Genomic DNA, 20273 nt, shown 5'->3' on the forward strand with positions numbered 1-20273 from the left:
AAAGATGGAAAAGTGGTTGAAATGGCCACGCCCCCACGTTACAGTACAGGTGGAAAACATTCCGCTAGGTAGAGCGGAAATGCTATATCTGTAGCAAAGATAGGTGGAGCCCGCAGTCCTGTAGCGTCTGAGGAGCGAAAGCTACCGCTGGTGTTGGCTGGTGAGGGAAGGCGACCTCTCCAGCTTCCCACTCAGTGAGAGGTAAGCACTTTCTCAGTCATTCAGTGACAGCATCCTAGCTGGAGAAGCTTAGGGACAATGCAGGCTGCCTCATGAATTTAGAGTCCTTTACAGGCAAAGGAGACCTCAAACTATTCCTTCCAACCCCTCATTCTACAGAAGCAGACACTGAGGTCAGAGAAGTGAAGTGGTTTGGCCACGGTCACAAAGCAAGCTAAGTGGGGGAGCCTACAAGCCAGGGTCCGAACTGAATTCCCGCACGCACCCCTCCCCCCCACGCCAGGCCGGTCTGTTCCGAACCAGCTTTTTTTTTTTGTATTTTTCTGAAGCTGGAAACGGGAAGAGACAGTCAGACAGACTCCCGCATGCGCCCGACCGGGATCCACCCAGCATGCCCACCAGGGGGTGTCGCTCTGCCGCGACCAGAGCCACTCTAGCGCCTGGGGAAGAGGCCAAGGAGCCATCCCCAGCACCCGGGCCATCTTTGCTCCAATGGAGCCTTGGCTGCGGGAGGGGAAGAGAGAGAGAGGAAGGAGAGGGGGAGGGGTGGAGAAGCAAATGGGCGCTTCTCTTATGTGCCCTGGCCGGGAATTGAACCCGGGTCCCCCGCACGCCAGGCCGACGCTCTACCGCTGAGCCAACCGCCCAGGGCCGAACCAGCTTTTAGGTCTGGTGTGGGCCCCGTGCTGCACAGCGCAATGTCCCCTCCCTTCTCGAGTGCTGGGGACACAGCTGGGCAGCGCAGGGATGGCTGCTACACCTGTATTTTCGTACTTTTGAGAAACGCAACCAGCAAAAGTGCAATTCGGCATCCTTTATTAATAAAGAGGTTGGAAATGCTGTGTTCCGTTTGGGAGCGGGAGGGGTTTAGAGCAGAGGGCTGCGCTAGGACTGAGGGCTGATTCCAGTAGTTCGCATTATTCAGCACCAGAACCAATGCTTGGACGCGAGATCGTACTTGAACCCAGGTAAGTCATCGTCATCTTGTGTTATATATATACAGACTGCATAGTCCTAAGAATGTATGCTCTGCTTATGGCTTTGTCCGGAACACACTGCAGCGACACAACAGAAAGCTAAAGTCTAAAGAGGAAAGTTGCGAATGCCTTAAGAATTCTGTCTTTTTTTTATCTGGTGGCCACAACTAGTGCTGATCGATTGCCCAAGGCACAGGGCCATCTCCGCTCCCTTCGGGCCCCTCTGATTCAGCTGAGGCTGTGGCGTCATCCTGCTTCTTGACCTGGGGTGCGGCTTTGCAATTAAAGAAGGCCTGAAGGTGGAGAGAAAACAAATCCGCTCTTCCTGTCCCTCCCTCCAGGTGGCCTCACGGTAACTACAGCCTAAGGCGTGGAGCAACAGTGCAGGGCCACAGCCAAGTCTTCCCCACAGGGCGGGTCACAAGGTAGACTTCAGTCTTGGGGTCACTCTTCTTGAGGCTGGTTCCCTTGACCTTTGTAAGGTCCTGGCACACGAGAGCTGGCTTCCCACAAACGGGCCATTCAGTGTGGCCATGACATTACAAGTCCCCCGTGTGTTTAGCTGGTGCAAGGGTGAACATTTGATTTGGGGGTCCCCGGGAGGAAAGAGTGGCAGCTAATGGAGAGAAGTGCTGAAATGGGCAAGCCAGGGGGCAGGGGACCCACATCCCACAGGGTGCCCACTAACTTTGGGTGTCCTTGAAAGGAAGCCTTTTTCACCTGTTAGGGGGCGTGTGGTGCTTGAAAGGACATGGAGACTAACTGCTCCCCACCCCACCCTCCTTCAGCCCTGTTGTCGCCCATCTTCATTTAACCTGCCCCCTTCCAGGACCCTAAATAGTATACTCTCCTCCTCAGTCCGAAGCTTCTTCCCTTCGTGGGGCAAAAGAACCCTTCCTTGCTCTTTGTCATCCCTGCTGACCTCCCCAAGCTCGCCTCATGCTTGTGCGTCGCTCACTACAGCCTCCTCTCCCTCCTGGCCACTCCTGTTGGCCGGCCGGCCGGCCCACAGCGAGAACCCTGTCCCTCATGGGAAGGGGGCCGTGGCCCAGAGAAGCTGCTGGCCACAAAGCATCAGGCTGGTTGGCAGAATCCCCTCCATCCCTTCTCAGTAGTCTCGTGGCCTTAGGAGGTATTTGGTAGAGGTCAGGAGGGGGGGCTGGAGATGAGATTTAGAACCAGCTTATGGGTTGTTTTGGCCCATCTCTGAACAGTTCCAGACATTGGTCATTTGTCATACTTGGCAGCTATGACGGCACTGAATCTGAGTCCCTTAAGCGGCAGTATGTAGTATGAGGCCTGCAAACACACAAGCCTGATACATCAACCCCACACTGTTCACTCCAGAGTAGGATTCGGGTCAAAGTGGACCTGCCTGCCCTGGGCCTCTCTCCAAGCACCTGTTCTCACCGCCTCGCCCCGCCCAGCTGGTCTCCTCATCCTTTCACTGCGATAAGTGTCACCTGACTGCAGAGGTAGGCATACATGCCCAGTTTGCCCTGAGTGCGTGACCGAAGAGAGAGACCAGATGGGCCTTGCTCTCTGCAGAGCAATGCTCTAGGCCTTGACTACAAAAAGCAATTTTCTTCTCACATACTACGTTCCTGCCAGCTCTCTGTCCCACATGAGTGCTGGGCAGAGTCCTGGAGGACGTGCCAGGAACAAGGGGCTTCCAGGCCAGCTGAGCCTCCTGGTGCCGCTTTCCAATAAACACCACTCATCTCTAGGTGGGCAGGGAGGCAGTTCAACCTCAACACAACGGAGAGAGACATGCCACCGTCCTTCACTCGTTGCCACACTTGTCACCCAGAAGGCTGGTTCCCAAGGCCTCTGAAAATGGGTGTTTCTGTCACAAGAGATACTGGGCTCTGCCTACAAGTTGCTGGTTTGGGCCTCTGCCCCTGGCTTTGCAGGGACAGCCAGGCCATGCTAGCTACGCTGTCCCAGTCGAGCTGTGGTTCTACAGCTTGACTACTTCCTTCCTGTGATGAGAGCGCAGTAACTTCAAACAGCTCAGCAGGAATGCTCAGTCGGCATCCCGTTTGGCAAACCCAGGGCCAGGGATAACTAGAAAACTCCCTAGCCTGGACCATTCAGATGTGGAGCTCAGAACTGCAGCTCCCATGGTGCTCTGTGAAGTGCTTCAGAGCCCCCTTCACTCAAAACTATGGTGGGAGGCCGTGAGAACAACACACTAATCTCCTGGTCGGTCTAAGATATTTCTGCAGGAATCCAGGGTGGGCTTTTGACAAAGTGCCCAAGTCATAAGACAACCAGATGGTCCTGGAGACCAAAGATTTTGGCGGGGTTATTAGCAAGAGGGGAGTATGTTGTAAAATATCGCCATTATGTTCTTGGGTTGCACAGGCCTGCACCCTGGATGGCATGTTACGGAACAGACACGTGCAGGTAACACCCCCTATTGGTGTAGTATGTAATTAGGGACCTCACACTGTTACTTGAGGTCTGTGAGACTGTTAACTTGGTGGAAATGGGGAAAGCCATTCCATAATAGCATCCTGGGAATGCTATTACATGGAGAAGCTTCAGGGGATATTTGCCATCTGCTAAACTTGGAGTCAAAGCAAAGAAGCTCCCCTTTCCTTCCGTGTATAGGATGTTTCTCTTCGTTGTTTCCCACAGATTAAAGTAATTTGGGGAAAACAATGGAGGCAAATCGATGATGAGAAAGTACAAGCAGGAGCACATTAGGCCTTACACAGTGCTCTCCTTGACAAAACTATCCTTTGAATGAGAAATCAAGGGTCCTGGTAGACCTTTCGTATATCTGGTCTAAAGCAAGGCTTCGTCTATGGGTCACATTTCTGGAACTAGAAAGAACTGATGCATTACGTCAGCTCTTGGTGGCTAAACTGAGGATGTTGGCGTTTGCCTTTGACTTAATTGTTTCTACTGGGGACAGGTTTTATTCTGACAGAGCTTGGGTGGCAGGAGGCAACGTGCAGGGCCCTTAGGAGCCGGAAGTAGCAGGTTGAGGGGACAGCCACCTCCACTGGTGGTGTGCTTGGTGGCGGTAGGTATCAGGACCAGGGCAGAAGGCATCCCACTTGGTGCAAGTCTCCCGGGGCGCCCGCGTCTTCCCTTAGCAAGGTGAAAGATCTAAATGATGCTGAGAAGGTTTGATAGGTTGTCCGGCTGGAAACCTCCATGCAGAGCCCAGGTGTTGAGCTGAGTGGAGACTGCGGGAGAGCTGGTCCCCAGGCCTTCCTAAGCAGAGCTCAGGGGCTCCCTGCTGAGCCGCAGGTCCTGCGACTGTCACCCTTCAGAACCCCCCAGGCCCCCCAGTGTCCCTGCCCGCCTCCCCAGCCTGTGTGGTGCAGCTCTGATCGGCCGCCAGCAGCCTCTACTTCTCATCCTCATCGCCCTCACTCAGGCTGCTGATGGAGGCCGAGGCCGCTTTGGGGGAGGAAGGGGGTGACGTTTTGATCGGGAGCCATGAGAAGGTGGGCGACGGGGAGCGGGAAGGGGACCGGCTCCTGGTGGGGCTGCTCACAGGGCTCTGCTTCGGGGACAGGGCCTGCAGCATGCGGCTGCTCCGCTCCTGGAACATCTGCTTCTGGAGAGAAAAGTGAGAGAAGGCATCGGTTAGTCAGCCCGCTGAGACGGCCATCCCCGTGTGTCTGCGCCCCCACACGGACTTGTCCTGCAGCCCACGCCGCCGGCCTCTGGGGGGCGCTGCTGCTCCTGGCGCGCGCTCCTGCGGGCCTCCTCGACCTCCATCTACAGAACCTGAGTCAGTTCGCCAGGCAGATAGCAGTGCCCTAGGTAGGGGAGGGTGGCAGGAAAGAAAACAAATCCCCGTCCTCCTGGACAAAAGGAGGAATCACACAAAAAAAATCAACAAAATATGTAGTGTGTCAGATGGCGCTACAGGCTGTGAGCAAAAGAAAAACGAGGGAGGAGAGAAGTAAAAACTGAGGGAGGGGCCCTGGCCGGCTGGCTCAGCGGTAGAGCGTCGGCCTAGCGTGCAGAGGACCCGGGTTCGATTCCTGGCCAGGGCACACAGGAGAAGCGCCCATTTGCTTCTCCACCCCTCCACCGCACTTTCCTCTCTGTCTCTCTCTTCCCCTCCCGCAGCCAAGGCTCCATTGGAGCAAAGATGGCCCGGGCGCAGGGGATGGCTCTGTGGCCTCTGCCTCAGGCGCTAGAGTGGCTCTGGTCGCAACATGGCGACGCCCAAGATGGGCAGAGCATCGCCCCCTGGTGGGCAGAGCATCGCCCCCTGGTGGGCAGAGCGTAGCCCCTGGTGGGCGTGCTGGGTGGATCCCAGTCGGGCGCATGCGGGAGTCTGTCTGACTGTCTCTCCCTGTTTCCAGCTTCAGAAAAAAAAAACAACAAAAACTGAGGGAGGGATGTACCGCATTCCCCCATGTATAAGACGCACCTGATCTGGGGGTCTGAAATTTGAAAAGAATTACATAAAGTTACTGAACTCAATTTTTATTCATCCTAAAATTCATATAACTCATCACTGTCAAAACTCCCATCCATTCGCTTATCCTCATCTGTGTCTGATGACAAATCACTGTCTTCAATAGTGAGCACAAAAACAAGCGCGAAAAAGCGGGAAATGCCAGTAAAAGAACTACAACCACTGCATAAGACGCACCCAGTTTTTAGACCCCAAATTGTTTGGAAAAGAGTGCGTCTTATACATGGAGGAATACGGTAAGTCTTGGGCAAATGGGACAAGGGACCGCAAATGTCGATAGGGTGCTGGGGGGGCTCACGGATAGGTGCTGTTTGAGCAAGGGCCCGGAAGAGATGAGGGACAAGGCCACGGGCAGGAAAGTTAGGGGGGAGCACTCTGCAGACAGAGAACCCCAAGAAGGGAGCATGTAGTTCGGGCCCAAGGAGGGGCAAGGAGGCCATGCTGGCTGGAGTGGAGCCACCTGGGGGGAGGGGCGTGGGGGAGGGGTCACCAGAACCAGCACAGAGAAATGTGTCTGTCATGTAGGGGCTTGGTGGTCATGTGAGAATTTTGGCTTTTATTCTGAGGAGACAAGAAACTTCTGGGGAGTTCCTTTACCAGTGGAGTTCTGAGCAAAAGAGTCACAAACTGACTTTTGGTTTCAAGGGACCACTCGGGCTGCTGTGCTGGGAGCAGACCACAGCGGGCAGGGGCTGGGGAGGGAGGGCAGCTGGGGACCCTCTGCAGTGAAACCCTGTGGTGGTGCCTCGGACCAGGACCAGGTGCTGTGCTGGGAGCAGACCACAGCGGGCAGGGGCTGGGGAGGGAGGGCAGCTGGGGACCCTCTGCAGTGAAACCCTGTGGTGGTGCCTCGGACCAGGACCAGGTGCTGTGCTGGGAGCAGACCACAGCGGGCAGGGGCTGGGGAGGGAGGGCAGCTGGGGACCCTCTGCAGTGAAACCCTGTGATGGTGCCTCGGACCAGGACCAGGTGCTGTGCTGGGAGCAGACCACAGCGGGCAGGGGCTGGGGAGGGAGGGCAGCTGGGGACCCTCTGCAGTGAAACCCTGTGATGGTGCCTCGGACCAGGTGCTGTGCTGGGAGCAGACCACAGCGGGGCAGGGGCAGGGGCTGGGGAGGGAGGGCAGCTGGGGACCCTCTGCAGTGAAACCCTGTGATGGTGCCTCGGACCAGGACCAGGTGCTGTGCTGGGAGCAGGCCACAGCGGGGCAGGGGCAGGGGAGGGAGGGCAGCTGGGGACCCTCTGCAGTGAAACCCTGTGCCTCAGGCCAGGTGCTGTGCTGGGAGCAGACCACAGCGGGGCAGGAGAGGGAGGGCAGCTGGGGACCCTCTGCAGTGAAACCCTGTGATGGTGCCTCGGACCAGGAGACGGCCCTGAGGACGAGGAGAAGTGGTTGGGAGCCTGGGATGTTCTTCTCCATAGTTTTATTAAGGTATTACTTAAGGTACAACTTTTTAGCGTACAGGTCTATGAGTTTATTTATTTTTTATTTTTGTATTTTTCTGAAGCTGGAAACAGGGAGAGACAGTCAGACAGACTCCTGCATGCGCCCGACCAGGATCCACCCGGCACGCCCACCAGGGGCGATGCTCTGCCCACCAGGGGGCGATGCTCTGCCCCTCCGGGGAGTTGCTCTGCCACGACCAGAGCCACTCCAGCGCCTGGGGCAGAGGCCAAGGAGCCATCCCCAGCGCCCGGGCCATCTTTGCTCCAATGGAGCCTTGGCTGCGGGAGGGGAAGAGAGAGACAGAGAGGAAGGAGGGTGGGGTGGAGAAGCAAATGGGCGCCTCTCTTATGTGCCCTGGCCAGGAATCGAACCCGGGTCCCCCGCACGCCAGGCCAACGTTCCACCGCTGAGCCAACCGGCCAGGGCCAGGTCTGTGAGTTTTAATAAATGACTGCAGTTGTGTGATTACCACCACAAACAAATTCCAGGAACGTCCCATCCGCACCCAGCCCCCTTGGGACCCTTCCTACTTGCCCCTCCCTCTGCCTTTGGCAACAGATCTGGTGTCTGTCCTCCAGTTGTGAAGCCTCCTCTAAACGGCATCATCCAGTATGCGGTCAGGCTACACAGTGAGGGCAGAGCGAACAGGACACGTGGACAGATGGGATGCAGGGGGTGGGGGGAGGGGCAGTCCAGTGCCGCCAGTTTCTAGCTTGTGAAACTGGAAAGCTGGTGATGCCCTGGGCTGGTGCAGGAGGTTTGAGTGGTAAGACGGATTTTCCAGGCTCGGACCTCAGGTGACCGTTGCCTGGTGCTTCTGGGACCGAGCCCTTCCCTACACTGCCCTCCTGGGAAGCCGGTCCTGGCCCTGGGCGCATGCGTGCCAGGCCTCCCCAAGCTGCCGGTTCATTGAACCTTCTGCTCTTTGCCTGCAACACGGCCCCACCACACACTCTGTGTTCTGCCCACTCCTGAGCACACCGCCCGTGCTCTCGCCCCTCGTTTCTCCCACTTTGCTCATCACGGAGACCCAGCCCCCAGCCGCTCTGTCCAATCTTTTGGTCCTAAACTCACTCTGAGGACCAATTCTCTTATTACTTGTTTCAGATTCAGCTCGTTGTTTGAGTTACTGGTTTTACAAACCACTGCTGAATGCTGGGGACGAGGTGCTGTACAGGAGGTGACCGTGTCTGAGCTGGGGCTTGGGAGACGGACGGGAAGAGAGGGTAGGCAGGAGGGAGCCGGTGGGCCGGGGAGGCTCGCTGTCCGAGCAGAGGGAGCTTGGACAGAGCTCAGCACGATGGCTTGGCGTGACCGGAAGCCTGAGTGCCTGCCGGGTGGCGTTGCCTGGGACTGGGGCATCAGGAAGAGGTTGGATTCTACCCCCGAAAGTCCCTGGGAGATTTTAGTCAAGGGAGGCGTAAGTAAATATTTATTGTGTACATGGATATTCGGCGCAGTGCCATCACATACAAAGCTGCAAATCCCTAGATAGGTGAGAAATATCTTGCACAATTGAGAAGATATACTAAGCAGCTGATGAAAATCAAGTCCTTAAAGAATATTTAACAACATGACAAAATGTTCATGAGCTATTATAAAGTAAAAATGATTTAGAACAGTATGTTCTGCATGATCCCAATTTTTTTTTTTTTTTTTTTTTGTATTTTTCCGAAGCTGGAAACGGGGAGGCAGTCAGACAGACTCCCGCATGCGCCCGACTGGGATCCACCCGGCACACCCACCAGGGGGCGACGCTCTGCCCACCAGGGGGCGATGCTCTGCCCATCCGGGGCGTCGCTCTGTCGCGACCAGAGCCACTCTAGCGCCTGGGGCAGAGGCCAAGGAGCCATCCCCAGCGCCCGGGCCATCTTTTGCTCCAATGGAGCCTCAGCTGCGGGAGGGGAAGAGAGAGACAGAGAGGAAGGAGAAAGGGAAGGGTGGAGAAGCAGATGGGCGTCTCTCCTGTGTGCCCTGGCCGGGAATCAAACCCGGGACTTCCACACGCCAGGCCGACGCTCCACCACTGAGCCAACTGGCCAGGGCCGATCCCAATTTTTTCAAAGGAAATATATCCATCATGGGCAAAAGGAGGTTTACAGTTGTTTGTATGGAAAATAACACAATAGTTAATAAATAATACAAGAATAAACTCTGTTTCATGTATTCACAACTGTAAACTTTTGCCCAGCCCTGTACATGTAGATGGGCAAAAGATGGGGGCAGTGCCCTCAAATATTGACAACTCTGGGTGATGAGACTGCAGGTGGCTCTTAGTCTCTTTTTACTCTTTATTTTCTAATAGTTCTGTTATAAACGTATATTACATTTAGCATCATAGAAAAGCAATAGTGGGCCAAAGCCGGTTGGCTCATGCATTGGCCTGGCGTGTGGATGTCCCAGGTTTGATTTGTGGTCAGGGCACACAAGAGAAGCGCCATATGTTTCTCTCCTCTTCTCTCTCTCTCTTCCTCTCTCTCTTCCCCTCCTCAGCCATGGCTCAGTTGGAGCAAATTGGCCCCAGGTGCTGAGGATGGCTCCATGGCCTTCACCTCAGGCGCTAAGAAGAGCTCGGTTGCTGAGCAATGGAGCAACGCCCCAGATGGACAGAGCATCACCCCCTAGTGGGCTTGCTGGGTGGATCCCATCAGGGTGCATGCGGGAGTCTGTCTCTCTGCTTCCCCTCCTTTCACTAAAAAATAAAAATAAAATAAAAAAGCAATAGTGGTGCCTGACCTGTGGTGGCACATTGGATAAAACATCAACTCAGAACATGGAGGTCACCAGTTCAAAACCCCAAGCTTGTCCAGTCAAGGCACATATGACAAGCAACCAATGAACGGCTAGGGTGAAACAACTACTTCTCATTCCCACCTCCCTCTCTGTAAAATCAATAAATAAAATCTTTTTTTTTAACAAAAAGCAATAGTGGTAGGGAGAAAGAGAGAAGACCAAGGCAAGGTTGGGCTGGAGGGCATTGCTATGATGTAAGAATGCCGAGGCCCCGGTATGCCATCACCCCCCCCCCCCAGCACTCATTTTCCTTCATACGCTCTGGCCCATTACTCTTAGAACTTCAAGTCTCCTCTAGCAGATCTAATAGAGATGCCTTACTGATTACTAAGATCCTTTCCAGATTTAAAATTTCACAGTTCTACAAACACACCAATTATTCACCTTCCATTAGAGGAATTGATAACCCCGCCAACCCAAAATCAAAATCAAACAAAAACCTGCTCCTGCTGTAAATTAGGCCCATTTATGAGGCAAAGTGCAATGCTGCCTGGCCAGGTAGCTTGGCTGGTTAGAACGGTCTCCGTTCCGAGACATCAAGGCTGCGTTCGACCCCAGTAAGGTCGCACACAAGAATCAACCAGGGAATGCATAAATAAATGAAGCAACAAATCCATGTCCCCCCTCCTCAAATCAATCAAATTTAAAAATTAAAGAAAAATCAAGTGCCAAAAGGATAGGTGGCGCTTTTTTTTTAAACAGAAACACTAAAAAAAAATCCTTCTAGCCTGAAGTTTAAAATATGGATTTTTATCACTGAGATATTTAAGTATATTTTAAGTGGCAGCCATTAGTCCTCCTACTGTTTATAGACTGTCAGCATTTCCATTAGAAGCCCCCTTTCTGAAGAGTCTACAACTGTCTACTGTAGTTGAACTCACACCTGAGAATATTCCGCCTAAGAGGATGAAAACAATGGTATCACACTTCAAAACGCATTTGTGCAAAACAACTCTGGGTCTCAATTTGCAAGCTTTCGGCCTGTTCAAGGGGCATTTTGAGGGGCAGTTCCCCAGCCACGAGGCCGAGTTGAATCAGGTTAAGAGACAGTTGGTAATGAGCTTCCCAGGAAGAAAAGCACTTTAAAAATAGAACAAATAATGAGGGCCCTGGCGTGGCATTTTCCATGAGAAAAGGTATTTAAACTTGGTCTTTTACTGTACTAAGAGGTTTCCATTAAGTTTACTCCCAATAAAATCATCCCATTTATATAGTCCTGTTCATTTGAAAGTATTTTTCTCCACTTATAAGGTTTTCCTTTTAAGAACTACTTAACATCTACTGATGCAGTAAATGTTATGATAAAGAATCTCTCTAAAAGTTCCAGCATTTCAGATATACAGGCCCATAATTAGTTTCATAGTAAGAAGTTTTCCACGTTTATTCCTGTTGTGCTCATTCATTTGTTAGAAGACAAATTGTTGAAAGCACTGTCAAAAAGACTCAAGTGGGACATCAAATTCAAATCCACAAACTGAATTTTATATTTCTTTTCTCAAAATGAAAACAGTCTGAAAAATTAGCAGTGCTATTAGGATGTCTATTATTAAATGTGTGTGCTTATAAGACAAGTACTAGAGAGGATATAGAGAAATCAGAACCTTTGTGCATTACAGTGAGAATATAAACTGGTATAGGCAATATAAACAACAGTATGGCAGTTCCTCAAAAAAAAAAAAAAAAAAGCAAGCCTGACCAGATGGTGGCGCAGTGGATAAAGCGTTGGACTGGGATGCTGAGTACCTAGGTTCGAGACCCCGAGGTTGCCAGCTTGAGTGCGGGCTTATCTGGTTTGAGCAAAGTTCACCAGCTTGGACCCAAGGTTGCTGGCTCGAGCAAGGGGTTACTCGGTTTGCTGAAGGCCCACGGTCAAGGCACATATGACAGAGCAGTCAATGAACAACTAAGGTGTTGCAACAAAAACTGATAATTGATGCTTCTCCTCTCTCTGTCCCTGTCTATCCCTCTCTCTGACTCTATCTCTGTCTCTGTAAAAAACAAACAAAAATAACAAAAATTAAAAAAAAATTTAAAAAGGCCGTGGACATTAAAAAAAAAAAGTACCTGACCAGGCGGTGACGCAGTGAATAGAGCATCGGACTGGGATGCGGAGGACCCAGGTTTGAGACCCCGTGGTCGCCACCTTGAGCACGGGCTCATCTGGTTTGAGCAAAGCTCACCAGCTTGAGCCCAAGGTCGCTGGCCCGAGCAAGGGGTCACTTGCTCTGCTGTAACACCCGGTCAAGGCACATATGAGAAAGCAATCAATGAACAACTAAAGTGCCACAACGAAAAATTGATGATTCTCATCTCTCTCTCTTCCTGTCTGTCTGTCCCTATCTATCCCTCTCTCTGTCTCTCTGTCTCTGTTAAAAAAAATAAAAGCAAAAACTAGAATTCCCATGTGATTTAGCAATTTCACTTTTGGTATATACCCAAAAGAACTGGAAGCAGGGACTTAAACACGTATTTGTATATACATGCTTGTATCGGCACTATTCACTATTTATACAGCCAGAAGGCAGAAACAATCCCAAATCCACCAGTGGGTGAGTGGATAAACAAAATGTGTTAGATAGAAATAATATCCTATTACAGATGTGTGTGTACACACACACACACACACACATATTCAAAAATGGAGTGTGTGTGTGTATATATATATATATATATTTTTTTTTTCTAGCATGGAGTATTTCCATGATAGAAATTGAAAATAGCCCTGGCCAGTTGGCTCAGTGGTAGAGCGTTGGCCTGGTGTGCGGAAGTCCTGGGTTCGATTCCCGGCCAGGGCACACAGGAGAGGCGCCCATCTGCTTCTCCACCCCTCCCCCTCTCCTTCCTCTCTGTTTCTCTCTTCCCCTCCTGCAGCCAAAGCTCTATTGGAGCAAAAGATGGTCCGGGCGCTGGGGATGGCTCCATGGCCTCTGCCCCAGGCGCTAGAGTGGCTCTGGTCACAACACAGCGATGCCCCGATGGGCAGAGCATAGCCCCCTGGTGGGCGTGCCAGGTGGATCCCGGTCGGGCGCATGCAGGAGTCTGTCTGACTGCCTCCCTGTTTCTAGCTTCAGAAAAATACCCCCCCAAAAAACCAAAAAACAAACAAAAAAACCCCCCAAAAAACAAAAAGAAATTGAAAATAAAAACACTTTGTTTATTACAAAGCATTACGGAGGGTTTTCCTGGCATGAAGAGTCTGAAAATTGGCCAGAGTCGATCTTTTCACAAATATTTACTGATAGCACACGATGTATGGTTCAGGCATTAATCTAACCCTTAAGGATACAGGAGTAAACGGTAGAAAAAGAAGCCTATGCTCACATTTCTTTTTTTAATTGGGATATAATTGACATTAGTTTCAGGTATATAACATAATTCACTATTTGTATATATTACAAAATGATCACCATAATAAGGCTAGTTAACATTCATCATGACACATAGTTACAAAATTTCCTGTGATGAGAACTTTTAAGATCTACTCTCAGCAACTTTCAAATGTGTAATCCAGTATTAAATATAGTCACCATAGCTTATTTATTTTATAACTGGAAGTTTGTATCTTTGGACTCTTTTCGCTCATTTTACCTACCCCTCTGCCCCTTTTACCTGGCAACCACCAGGGGACCTCACATCATGTAAATCAGTCAATTCCGGAAAAACAAACACACCATCAAAGTTTTTTTGTTTGGGCCCTGGCCGGTTGGCTCAGCGGTAGAGCCTCGGCCTGGCGTGCAGGGGACCCAGGTTCGATTCCCGGCCAGGGCACATAGGAGAAGTGCCCATTTGCTTCTCCACACCCCCCCCTCCTTCCTCTCTGTCTCTCTCTTCCCCTCCCGCAGCCAAGGCTCCATTGGAGCAAAGATGGCCCGGGCGCTGGGGATGGCTCCTTGGCCTCTGCCCCAGGCGCTAGAGTGGCTCTGGTCACGGCAGAGCGACGCCCCGGAGGGGCAGAGCATCGCCCCCTGGTGGGCGTGCCGGGTGGATCCTGGTGGGGCGCATGCGGGAGTCTGTCTGACTGTCTCTCCCCGTTTCCAGCTTCAGAAAAATACAAAAAAGTTTTTTTGTTTGTTTTAAAAAAGGGTAATCCTGTGACCAAGTGGTGGCACAGTGAATAGGCCATCAGCCTGGGATGCTGATGACCCAGGTTCAAAGCCCCGAGGTTGCCAGCTTGAGCAAGGGGTCATTGGCTCAGCTGTGGCCCCCTGGTCAAGGCACATATGAGAAAGCAATCAATGAACAACTAAAGTGCCACAATGAGGAATTGGTGCTTCTCATCTCTCTCCCTTCCTGTCTGTCTGTCCCTATCTCTCTCTCGCTCGCTAAAAAAGAAAAAAAAAAGAAATGTTTGTTGTTTCTAAGCCACTGAGTTTGAGGCTAGTTTGTTGCACACCTGTAGATAGTAAATACAGCCATGGACTGCACGAGCTTCACTTGCTCAGGCAGAAGGCCCACAGGACAGCCCCTGAATCTAGATGGTCAGGCCTAAAGTACCATTTTGGCAACTGGCTTTGTTACAAAGCCTTAGAGAGGTTTTGGCAAATCCCAGTTTCTCCACAATGCCACACCCTGTGGCATCCCTATCACGAAGGGCACAGTGCTGGCTGAGAGAAAGAGCCTTGCCCCGGGCTCCATCCCAGTAGCTCCAAACTCATGTGAGACCACAGGAGAGTTTCACAATTTTTCTAGGCCTGTGTTTCTTTATAACAGGGGTCGGGAACCTATGACTCGCAAGCCAGATGTGGCTCTTTTGATGGCTACACCTGGCTCGCAGACAAATCTTTAATAAAAAAAATAATAACGTTAAAAATATAAAACATTCTCATGTATTACAATCCATTCATTTCCTACCGCTCATGTTCATGGTTGTGGGTGGCTGGAGCCAATCACAGCTGTCCTCTGGGACAACACCAAATTTTTATTGGATAATGCATAACGTACACGGGTTGTTGTATGGCTCTCACAGAATTACATTTTAAAATATGTGGCGTTCATGGCTCTCTCAGCCAATAAGGTTCCCGACCCCTGCTTTATAACATAGCTGTAATACTACCTGCTTGCATGGTTAAAATGGGTGTAGTGTGCCTGACCAGGTGATAGCGCAGTGGATAGAGCGTCAGACTGGGATGCAGAGGACCCAGGTTCGAGACCCCGAGGTCGCCAGCTTGAGCGTGGGCTCATCTGGTTTGAGCAAAAGTTCACCAGCTTGGACCCAAGGTCGCTGGCTCCAGCAAGGGGTTCCTCGGTCTGCTGAAGGCCCGCGGTCAAGGCACATATGAGAAAGCAATCAATGAACAATTAAGGTGTTGCAACGCGCAATGAAAAACTAATGATTGATGCTTCTCATCTCTCTTCGTTCCTGTCTGTCTGTCCCTGTCTATCCCTCTCTCTGACTCTCTCTCGGTCTCTGTAAAAAAAAAAATAAATAAAAATAAATAAAATGGGTGTAGTGTATATAAAGGACTTTGGAAAAAAAGAGTTTAGCCTGCTATACAACTTCTAGATAGTAACCACATCCACATCATCATCATCATCACCACCACCACCACTTACACCACTTGTACTTTATATTGTGATTTTGAGACCAAACATAAGGCCACCTGGGGAGATGTAAAGACTCTACACCATGAGGAACACACACAAATATTCCCTGAAGACAGGTGAGCAGCATAAATGTGAGTCAGGTTAGAGGAGGTAGCATGGAGGAACAGGGGCAGTGATGTGGACGCTGCACCTTAAGAGTTTGTGCCCTACCGAAAAGAAAATTGAAAATACTGTTGAGGGTCAAGCAAACAAGTCTGCCTGCTGAATTTGATCCTCCGAACACCAAGTTGGAACCAAGCTTTGTATTAGCACCATATTGATTGTATCTATCATCTATCTGTCATCTATCTATCTATCAATCATTATAGAGAGCTATAGATATGAAAGATTCAGGCCTCATCATATCCTTTGCAGATGCTGGAAGGTTCTATGAATAGGTCTTCATTACACATCCATCCATCCATTCAATCCAGAAACATTTATGGAGTACCCCCTATAACAGGCATCCCCAAACTACGGCCCGCGGGCTGCATGTGGCCCCCTGAAACCATTTATACAGCTCCCGCCACACTTCCGGAAAGGGGCACCTCTTTCACTGGTGGTCAGTGAGAGGAGCACTGTATGTGGCGGCCCCCCAACGGTCTGAGGGACAGTGAACTGGCCCCCTGTGTAAAAAGTTTGGGGACCCCTGCTATTGACTATGACTCCTACCAATCCTGTTATACCAAATTTTGTACCTTAAATCCTTCTATTTTCTGCCTTTTCAAGTTTGGGTTATTTGTATCAGTACTATATTTTCAGATAATGCAGATCCTCTATTTTAAGAAATGAGTTCTAGTCCCAAATCCACAAATAAAGAATTATTATAATAATAGCATATTCATGAAAAGCAAATTACTTATCTTGGCGTTTAACATCCTTGTAACTATTTCTGTACTTTTAATGTCAACAGAAAAAAAAAGTAATATCTAAGCCTGGCTGATACGGTAAATTAATGTTAATAACAGTTTTGCCACTAATAGCAAGTTTTAAAAAGAAAAACCTCCAGCCTCTAAGCTGGGTTTAATTTCTTAAAAATCACCTCAGCTCACTGTGACCAGACACCCCCTAGAACAATTCCAGCTACTGTTTCGCCTTCACTGGGAGCCTGAAACGACGAGGGTCTACACGAACTTTCTATGAAATTACATTCCTTGTCTGTCTGCTCTCTCCAGATGAAGAAAACTCCCAGGCCCTCGAGTCACAATTAGCAGAGCTGCTCAGCAGAGACACATTTCTGAGTCCCTATATACAAGTGAATGCCTGCATGGTTTCATTAGAAAACCACTAGCTGGCCCTGGCCGGTTGGCTCAGTGGTAGAGCATTGGCCTGGCGTGCGGGAGTCCTGGGTTCGATTCCCGGCCAGGGCACACAGGAGAAGCGCCCATCTGCTTCCCCACCCCTCCCCCTCTCCTTCCTCTCTGTCTCTCTCTTCCCCTCCCGCAGCCAAGGCTCCATTGGAGCAGCGTTTGCCTGGGCGCTGAGGATGGCTCTGTGGCCTCTGCCTCAGGCGCTAGAATGGCTCTGATTGCGGCAGAGCGATGCCCCAAGATGGGCAGAGCATCGCCCCCTGGTGGGTGTGCCGGGTGGATCCCGGTCAGGCGCATGCGGGAGTCTGTCTGACTGCCTCCCCGTTTCCAACTTCAGAGAAATACAAAAAAGAAAAAAAAAACAACAAAAGCCACTAGCTGTTTCTTCAGAGACTGAAAATTAGTTGTGAAAGTGAGAACTATAAAATTACACACTAGATTGATGGGAAACTTCACGCTGTATGTTATAGAGACCATGGAATACCAGAGAACAGGATATACACGTTACCTTCCTGTTCTTCCCTAGTACTATGCATACACAAAGCCATTAATAATGTCCCATGAATTTAACTGACCTGAGCGAAATTTTTAACATGCCCAGGGACAATGAAAAGGAATCTAGCCCTTGGCTCCTCCACCCTTCCATCTCCTTCTAGAAGTCAACAAGAGTTCAAGCAGCCCCTTACAGACTCAGCCAATAGGACATGGTTGGCCTACAATATCCACTTCTATGATTGCTTAAGAGACCACTAGGCTTTACACAAAGCATCTCTTCCAACTTCTTAAACATTGTTCTTTTTCTATTACTAATTGAGTGTTTTACTTTTAGCTAATCCTATAATGAACCAGCTGAAATGAGCCGAGAGGCAAGAGTGACAACCCATCAATAAAATAATTAAGCCAAAGTGGATTTTGTTAGAAACTTCTCATGTCATAATAGGAAATCTAGGCTACTTAAAATCAGGGAAATCAAATGAAATCATTCTATTTTATTTTAAAAGGAAAGTCGGCTGTCAAAGTATCTCTTTCATAGGACCCTCATTAACTCTGCTGACAATACTGGTTATTTACTCTGGAAGGGCATACACAATGGAAAACACCAATGGAGTACAAGGCGGTTTCCAGAATTTTCTTTCCCCTGCTCATAGTTTTCATGCAAAGTTTTTTGTAAAATTTAGGCCAGAGACCCTCAACATTTTCTCTCTCAGTTGTAAGGTTCAGAATGTGGACTCAGTGTCCCAGACTTCTGTGCCAATGTATACATGCCATGGGGAAATGGGAGACGGTCAGGGCACAGAGGGCAGAGACGAGGGCAAAATCTTCCGTCCTTTCTCTCCCAACCAATGAACGAAGGGAGTTCCTGGCAACCAAAGCTAACCAAGGCAGCTACATTTCTCCTACATCCTCCTCCCCTGGTTGACCCAAGAGCAGGCTAGCCTTGTCTTACAACCCAAGTTCCATGATGCCACTAACCCTGACCACCAAGCTCTGCATCAGCTCCAGCTGGGAGCCCAGGATGAACTGCAGAGCCAACCTCTGCAGTAATAACGGTGAATGGTTACCAAACGGCTTTAAGCTCTGGACAAGAAATCGAAACAGGGACCAGAGCTGGCTTTGAGTACTATTGGGTACCACATTGAGGGGTAAAGCGGAAACTAAATAAGAAAGTAATGTGACCTTGAAGTCACTCAGGCTGATCGATGCCCAGAGTGAAGGCCATATACTGGACTGAGATAAGAGACACCCTTGAGTGGTTATATGAAAAGGAGGATACAATGAAATTGTGTCATTGTGGGGCCAAGTGAAATAATTACATACCCATGCTCCATCTGGCCCAAACAGTTCCAAGAAGTTGCCAATGAATTCTCTTGATTTCTCTTCCCACTTTTGAATTAAATCATGACTCTTTTCTTCCACTCTATTGACAAATTCCTTTGATCTTTCTTCCACAGTCTTGACCTTTTCCTTCATCCGGTCTACCTGGTTTTGAAAGCGGTATTTCTTCTCCTGGTCAAAAATTAAAGGAGGAAAAAATAGGTTTATCTGTGACAGTATGAGTGAGATCAATCATTCACACTAATGGTTATATTTTATTTCAAATTGTGTTCTTAACTTGAAAAGTCAGGATGTTACTATTTCCCATGAGCTGGATTGATGGGAAGGCACATCTCTTACAAGAAAAGTCACTTGTCATTAGTCTTGTTGGTTGTGTAAAGTACAAGTGGTTTTACTATTCCCTCTCTTATAAATGTCTTTGTTTAATTCACTTATATAAGACAAGAATGAAACATACATATGCTTTTTATTATGGGTACATATTGGGCAAATACATCCCCTCAGTTCTGCTGAGACTTATACAAAAATATAAATTGAACATAGAACGGCCACTCAGAGGCTGCGTGAGTCTTCCGTTTTACTGGGACATTGTTAAGACCAGTATCGGTTGAAAAAGTGAGCCACTGGCTGAGCCTTAGAGTCCATATGTTATAATAAAATTTCATTGTAATATTTCCCATTAAGCTAATTGAACTGCATCTATTTCCTTGGTGATGAAGAAAGTTTTTATCCTGATAGCTTCTCCTGACTAGGACTTTGTTTTCTTATAGCCTCTATGCAGCAGTGCTAATATCTATGAGCTGAGAAGGCATCGTATGCTAGGCAAGTGACATGTCACCTCTGAACCTCAGTTTCCTCATCTGTAAAATGGGATGATTATCATCCCTACCCTATAGGGTCACTGCAACAATTAGATAGCATAACACAGGGAATATGCTTTGGCACAGCCTGGCCTTTAGTAAAAGCTCAGTGTGCATTGTCCGTCTCATTACTAATGATACATTTTCTCCTAAATAAGTAATAAGGGTTATCATTTTTCTTCACTACAGGGGACTGAAGTTCATTTCATATTCAAAAATTTTTAATGCACCTGGAATATTGTAAAACTGGGTCAGGATTCCCTGATTTAGACTTTCCAAACTTTATTGCAGCCTCAGGGTACGGTGTGAGCTATATGTGCTGCCATTCAGCTATTTTTTATTATTTTTTTATTTTATTGACTTAATTGGGGTGACATTGGTTCACAAAACCATACAGGTTTCAAGTGCACAGCTCAACAAACTACCATCTTCCCACCACACTGTGTGCCCTCTGCCCCAGTAATATCTGTTTCTGTCCCCGTGGTCCCCACCTCTGCCTGCCTCCACCTAGTCCCCACCCCCTTTTCCCTCTGGCCAGCACCTCACTGTCACCTATGTCTATGCCTTATGTATATGTTTCTTTGGCTAATCCTTTCACCTTTTATCCAACCCTCAGTCACCTCCCCTGTGAGAGCTGTCCATCTGTCCATGTATCCATGCCTCTATTTATATTTTGTTCATCAATTTATTTTGTTCATTAGTGTCCACATATAAGTGAGATCATACAGTATTTGTCTTGCTCTGCCTGGCTTATTTCACTTAGCATAATAATCTCCAGGTGTATCCATGCTGTTGCAAAAGGTAAGATTTCTTTCTTTTTTATGGCTGCATAGT

General features: G+C 49.2%; 1 protein-coding gene across 5 annotated transcripts in view; it reads right to left on the reverse strand.

The window, feature by feature from the left end:
* Positions 1-975: 975 nt before the first annotated feature.
* Positions 976-20273, reverse strand: part of PCYT1B (phosphate cytidylyltransferase 1B, choline) — an 89358-nt gene continuing 70060 nt past the window's right edge. For 4 of the 5 annotated variants that reach the window (XM_066356664.1, XM_066356661.1, XM_066356665.1 and 1 more), the window contains 2 exons: positions 18562-18750; positions 1320-4734 (listed from right to left, as the gene is read on the reverse strand). In XM_066356664.1, coding sequence (XP_066212761.1) covers positions 4522-4734; positions 18562-18750 — 402 coding nt within the window. In that variant the 3' untranslated portion in view covers positions 1320-4521. Of the gene's footprint in view, positions 4735-18561; positions 18751-20273 lie in introns of all 5 variants that reach the window. The other variant, XM_066356662.1, reaches the window with a different exon arrangement.

This window comes from Saccopteryx leptura, chromosome X (assembly GCF_036850995.1).
Source record: "Saccopteryx leptura isolate mSacLep1 chromosome X, mSacLep1_pri_phased_curated, whole genome shotgun sequence".
In the NCBI taxonomy this organism is placed as follows: Eukaryota; Metazoa; Chordata; class Mammalia; order Chiroptera; family Emballonuridae; genus Saccopteryx; species Saccopteryx leptura.